The 6,201-nt window shown below is 43.4% G+C and overlaps 1 protein-coding gene across 3 annotated transcripts in view; it reads left to right on the top strand.

Moving 5' to 3' along the window:
* The first annotated feature begins 2,758 nt into the window (after positions 1–2,758).
* Positions 2,759–6,201, top strand: part of LOC106579922 (E3 ubiquitin-protein ligase DTX1) — a 56,870-nt gene continuing 53,427 nt past the window's right edge. Inside the window, exons 1-2 of one of the 3 annotated variants that reach the window (XM_014160325.3) lie at positions 2,759–2,874; positions 4,630–5,304. In XM_014160325.3, coding sequence (XP_014015800.1) covers positions 5,046–5,304 — 259 coding nt within the window. In that variant the 5' untranslated portion in view covers positions 2,759–2,874; positions 4,630–5,045. Of the gene's footprint in view, positions 2,875–2,964; positions 3,855–4,629; positions 5,305–6,201 lie in introns of those variants that run through there. The other 2 variants (XM_014160324.3, XM_082966283.1) reach the window with 2 other exon arrangements.

Here is a 6,201-nt window from a genome sequence, read left to right as displayed (position 1 = left end):
GTGGAGGATGCCTGGTTATTTTTTTTTAAATGCCTTCCTCACCATCTTAAATAAGCCTGCCCCATTCAAGAAATTTAGAACCAGGAACAGATATAGCCCTTGGTTCTCTCCAGACCTGACTGCCCTTAACCAACACAAAAACATCCGGGGACGTTCTGCACTAGCATTGAACAGCCCCTGTGATATGCAACTTTTCAGGGAAGTTAGAAACCAATATACACAGGCAGTTAGAAAAGCCAAGGCTCGATTTTTCAAGCAGAAATTTGCTTCCTGCAACACAAACTCAAAAACCTTCTGGGACACTGTAAAGTCCATGGAGAATAAGTGAACCTCCTCCCAGCTGACCACTGCACTGAGGATAGGAAACTCTGTCACCACCGATAAATACACTATAATTGAGAATTTCAATAAGCATTTTTCTTCAGCTGGCCATGCTTTCCACCTGGCTACCCCTACCCCGGTCAACAGTACTGCACCCCCCACAGCTACTCGCCCAAGCCTTCCCCATTTCTCCTTCTCCCAAATCCAGTCAGCTGATATTCTGAAAGAGCTGCAAAATCTGGACCCCTACAAATCAGCCGGTCTAGACAATCTGGACCCTTTCTTTCTAAAATTATCTGCCGAAATTGTTGCAACCCCTATTACTAGCCTGTTCAACTTCTATTTCGTGTCATCTGAGATTCCCAAAGATTGGAAAGCAGTTGCGTTCATCCCCCTCTTCAAAGGGGGTGACTCTCTAGACCCAAACTGCTACAGACCTATATCTATCCTACTCTGTCTTTCCAAGGTCTTCGAAAGCCAAGTTAACAAACAGATTACCGACCATTTCGAATCCCACCGTACCTTCTCCGCTATGCAATCTGGTTTCAGAGCTGGTCATGGGTGCACCTCAGCCACGCTCAAGGTCCTAAATGATATCTTAACCGCCATCGATAAGAAACAATACTGTGCAGCCGTATTGATTGACCTGGCCAAGGCTTTCGACTCTGTCAATCACCACATCCTCATCGGCAGACTCAACAGCCTTGGTTTCTCAAATGATTGCCTCGCCTGGTTCACCAACTACTTCTCTGATAGAGTTCAGTGTGTCAAATCGGAGGGCCTGTTGTCCGGGCCTCTGGCAGGCTGTATGGGGGTGCCACAGGGTTCAATTCTTGGGCCGACTCTCTTCTCTGTATACATCAATGATGTCGCTCTTGCTGCTGGTGAGTCTCTGATCCACCTCTACGCAGACGACACCATTCTGTATACTTCTGGTCCTTCTTTGGACACTGTGTTAACAACCCTGCAGACGAGCTTCAATGCCATACAACTCTCCTTCCATGGCCTCCAACTGCTCTTAAATACAAGTAAAACTAAATGCATGCTCTTCAACCGATCGCTGCCTGCACCTGCCCGCCCGTCCAGCATCACTACTCTGGACGGTTCTGACTTAGAATATGTGGACAACTACAAATACCTAGGTGTCTGGTTAGACTGTAAACTCTCCTTCCAGACTCACATTAAGCATCTCCAATCCAAAATTAAATCTAGAATTGGCTTCCTATTTTGCAACAAAGCATCCTTCACTCATGCTGCCAAACATACCCTCGTAAAACTGACCATCCTACCGATCCTCGACTTCGGCGATGTCATTTACAAAATAGCCTCCAATACCCTACTCAATAAATTGGATGCAGTCTATCACAGTGCCATCCGTTTTGTCACCAAAGCCCCATATACTACCCACCACTGCGACCTGTACGCTCTTGTTGGCTGGCCCTCGCTTCATACTCGTCGCCAAACCCACTGGCTCCAGGTCATCTACAAGACCCTGCTAGGTAAAGTCCCCCCTTATCTCATCTCACTGGTCACCATAGCAGCTCCCACCCGTAGCACGCGCTCCAGCAGGTATATCTCACTGGTCACCCCCAAAGCCAATTCCTCCTTTGGCCGCCTCTCCTTCCAGTTCTCTGTTGCCAATGACTGGAACGAACTACAAAAATCTCTGAAACTGGAAACACTTATCTCCCTCACTAGCTTTAAGCACCAGCTGGCAGAGCAGCTCACAGGTCACTGCACCTGTACATAGCCCATCTATAAATAGCCCAAACAACTACCTCTTCCCCTACTGTATTTATTTATTTATTTTGATCCTTTGCACCCCAGTATTTCTACTTTGCACATTAATCTACTGCAAATCTACCATTCCAGTGTTTTACTTGCTATGTTGTATTTACTTCGCCACCATGGCCTATTTATTGCCTTTACCTCCCTTATCTCACCTCATTTGCTCACATTGTAGAGACTTATTTTTCTACTGTATTATTGACTGTATGTTTGTTTTACTCCATGTGTAACTCTGTGTTGTTGTACAGTATGTGTCAAACTGCTTTGCTTTATCTTGGCCAGGTCGCAGTTGTAAATGAGAACTTGTTCTCAACTTGCCTACCTGGTTAAATAAAGGTGGGGGGGGGGGATGAAGAAGAGGACTGGCCCAACTAGTCTATATACTGCATATTCTATGTATTGTTTTAGGCAGAAAAGGGCTCCATGTTGTATCAGAGAAGGTTGGAAGATGTGGAGAAAGACAGTTTATGGGATGGAAGAAATTATGGGCCGTTTTTTACATGTAAACTCTTAATTTACAATACTTGAGTGAAATAAATTCAATGTACTTAGGACCAATCCAATTTAATTACTCGGGGAAGGTTTACCTCTAGCCTACATTTCCATATCTAGACACAAGATGTCACTATACTATCAGTACCGACTGGCAAAACCAAACATGTATTTTAAAATACCAAATGAAGCATAGGATAGAGAACAAAGGCCTAGAGATTGAGGAGACACAGCCAGATAAGGGCTTGAACCATGTAACCATAGGATTACAGCGTAAGTACACTACCTCCTGACATAGGCCTACAGATCCAGACCTCTTGGCAGAGACAGTAGCAGGTTACACTATTCGGGACACAGAGAGATGGAGAGAGAGCGCACGCAGTTAGAGGTGCAAACATGGGAAACCAGAGATAATCCCACCGCTGCCAATGGCGAACATATCAAGTTCGCTATGATAAAGTCAAGTGTAGAAATATCCTATGCCGCGAAAGTGGTGCTTTCTGTTAGGCTTATCTCTATAGCGTACTATTTTATCTTAAAGTTGTGGAGCAACAATCCAGTGCTGTGATGCACACACCGCAGGTTTTTCTCCCAGACTCGGCTTGGGTCTACCGAATGTAGGCTAAGGAAATTCAATGGAAGCGTTCAGATCAAAGCGTTGAATATGACCAATTTCATGCAAGGATTTATTTATTTGATGAGTAAATAATATAGTTGATTTCGTTAATTTACATGAGCAATATTTTGCTGTTTTTAGAACATACTGTTCACCGTCGTCTCATTTTCACTTCAGCGATGCAACATCTTCCTGTCATTTTTCCACAACGCAACGCGATTACGCGCGCAGCCAAGGTAATAGTAGAGATTTTCTTGGTAAGCATCACAGGTGCTCGTGGACCGTTGTGCGTAATTTTCGACCACTTTTGCATGTTCAGTTTATGAGCGAATTAATTTGATACATCTAAGGGGAAAACCACCAGACCAGTCCTATAGCAATAATGGCTCCGCACCTCAAACGTTCGGGTGATTGTAATTGGGGCATGCGTTTTATTGTTTATCCATAGCAGGCTGTCTGAGTTCGGATAAACTGAGATGCATAGAACGGAAAAATGAAAATATTTCGAAATAACACCCGGCACTGCTTGATTGTGAGGCAATTCATCATCTGAAATATATTTTATTTGTAATTTTAAGGGAGGACATAGCACAGGTTTGAATAACGCTACTGTCCTGAAGAATCGAATACCCTTTTTGTAAGTATTCCTGCGTTATACTAAATCACAACCTATGATTTGATTTGCGCCTGTGTTTATTTTTGCTTGAATTTGCAATAGGCAACATTCGCCTCGATCACAACCTACAGGTCTGTCTGCCGACCAAAATAGGCAATCATTGCAAACTCGACGGGATTAGAACAAAACCTCGATTATTATTACAATGGTTTGTCGAGTCCAGACAAAATTGTGCTTGGACGTAGCTATACTTAATATATATATATTTTTTAAATGTATAATTAAGATCTCGGTAGCCTAGTATGTGTTGGATTAAGCTATAATTATATTCAACACATAAACACTTAAGAGCTGAATAGGAATGCGAACCCTGTATCGAAAAAAGAGACCTCGATAATATTGTAGAATACCGTTGAGGAATATCGTGCACATGATTGTAAATAATGAATAAATAAGATGTTGTAAATAAATTCCAAAATGAAAAGATAAAGACTCCAATCATCCTTACATTGCTGTCGATATGGTAACATGTACATTGTGTCACCATACTTCCTAGAAATAACTATGCAAAGTATAGGATCCTGGGGCAGCATGCTTATTATGGAGTAATAACACTGTGAAGTATTGATGGTATCCTTTGAACGTATTTAAATCATAATGTTTTTGTTGGCATGTGTCCTTTTAGTTAAGACATGGTGAGATTTCGTTTCTAAGTCAGCTCAGGACAAATCCTACCAATGTGCATTTTCTATCCGTTTTTTATGTCACATTCTTTCCTGTCTCCTGTCTGATTTAGAGTGTATATCCCATGTTCATCTGCTTGGGTTTTCTGAGACTGCTCCGGTTGTATACTTCTGCAAAGCTCATCAACATCATCTGCCACTTCAAACACATCAAGCCATAAGAGGAGGGAGCTTAGCTGCTTTTGGCATTTCAAAAAGAGGCTGGTTAAAGAAACTGCAGTGAAAAAAAACCACCTTCAGGATGACAGTGAGTTTCTTCTAAGTGAACCAGATGACTCCACTGGACCTGTGCTCTGGAAACACCACCATTTGACCGAGGACTATCAGAGTGACTACTGACATCAAAGTTTTAATTGTTGTTTTAAAAAAGAAGAACAAATGCTTGGGCATCTCTGGTAGCCTGCTGGGTAGCAGTGGTCTTCTTGTACCGTAGTAGCAGCAGCTAAACCACGGTTGCCATAGTGGAACAATGGCACGCCCAGGCTCTGGGGTGCTGGTGTCGGTCAACGGGCTGGGGTACCCTCCTCAGAACCTGGCCCGGGTGGTGGTGTGGGAGTGGCTGAACGAACATGGGCGCTGGCGGCCCTACAGCGCGGCAACGTGCCACCACATAGAGAACGTACTGAAGGGGGACGTGCGGGGGACTGTGGTCCTTGGACAGGTGGATACCCAACTGGCCTCTTACATCATCGACCTGCAGTCCATGCACCAGTTTAGACAGGACACAGGTAAGAACCAGTCAAACACCTGTGTCGTTCATCATCATTATCATGTGATGCATGTGGGGTCACAGACACTTATATAACTGTATTTCCCCATTATGAACTTCAATGGTAGAATAGATGAACAATGTAAAAGGTGCAGTTCATGCCACAGCATGCTGTACATATTATTCAGATGTTCATTCTTAGCCAATAGACCCGTCCATTATGGTGTACATTTTCTTTGCAACCTAGCTCAAGTTATTATGGAAACCACCCTTGAAGGATGTGCATCTATTTCTGTATTTGCCGTACAACCATTGGCGATATTAGCATCATGGTGGGGCAAACTCAAAAACATTTATTTTAGATGCATGCCAGCAAAGCCACAACACAACACTAAACAATACATTAACTGCACTATACCGGGTCCAAGCGGTGCCCACAAACTGTTAGTGCCTACATAAAGCTGTCCCAACAGCAGAGCTTTCTTTTCAGCACCATGGAGTGAATCCTTACCACCGCTACACCTGGCTATCAGCGGAGCCTTGTCTGGCAGCGAAACAGTTCATTCAGCCTCGTTTACTGCCTTTTTTAAAAAACATAGCTGATATGGCTGACCATATCTCCCTGGCATATTACATAATTTATGCAGCAGCATATAAGACATTTTCGGACTCACCTTGTTGTCCTTCGTTGGAAAATTTTGTCATCAAAGAAGAAAATTGTGGGGCTCCAAAAAATTACGAGTTGCCACTGCGTACAACAAATTGAATTGAACTCCTTGGGGAAGTCAGGCGAGAGATCCAAATGTACTGGGACCTATCTGAACCACAGGTTGAGGTGGGTATTGTTGCTACAACAGAAGAGGAAGCACTCCGAGGACCATTAATGCTCATCAGATGAAAAACAAGTTTAATAACC

This window comes from Salmo salar, chromosome 20 (genome assembly GCF_965601325.2).
Source record: "Salmo salar chromosome 20, fSalSal1, whole genome shotgun sequence".
In the NCBI taxonomy this organism is placed as follows: Eukaryota; Metazoa; Chordata; class Actinopteri; order Salmoniformes; family Salmonidae; genus Salmo; species Salmo salar.
The sequence above is the reverse complement of the archived record's forward strand: the minus strand, read 5'-3'. Positions and strand labels throughout refer to the sequence as shown.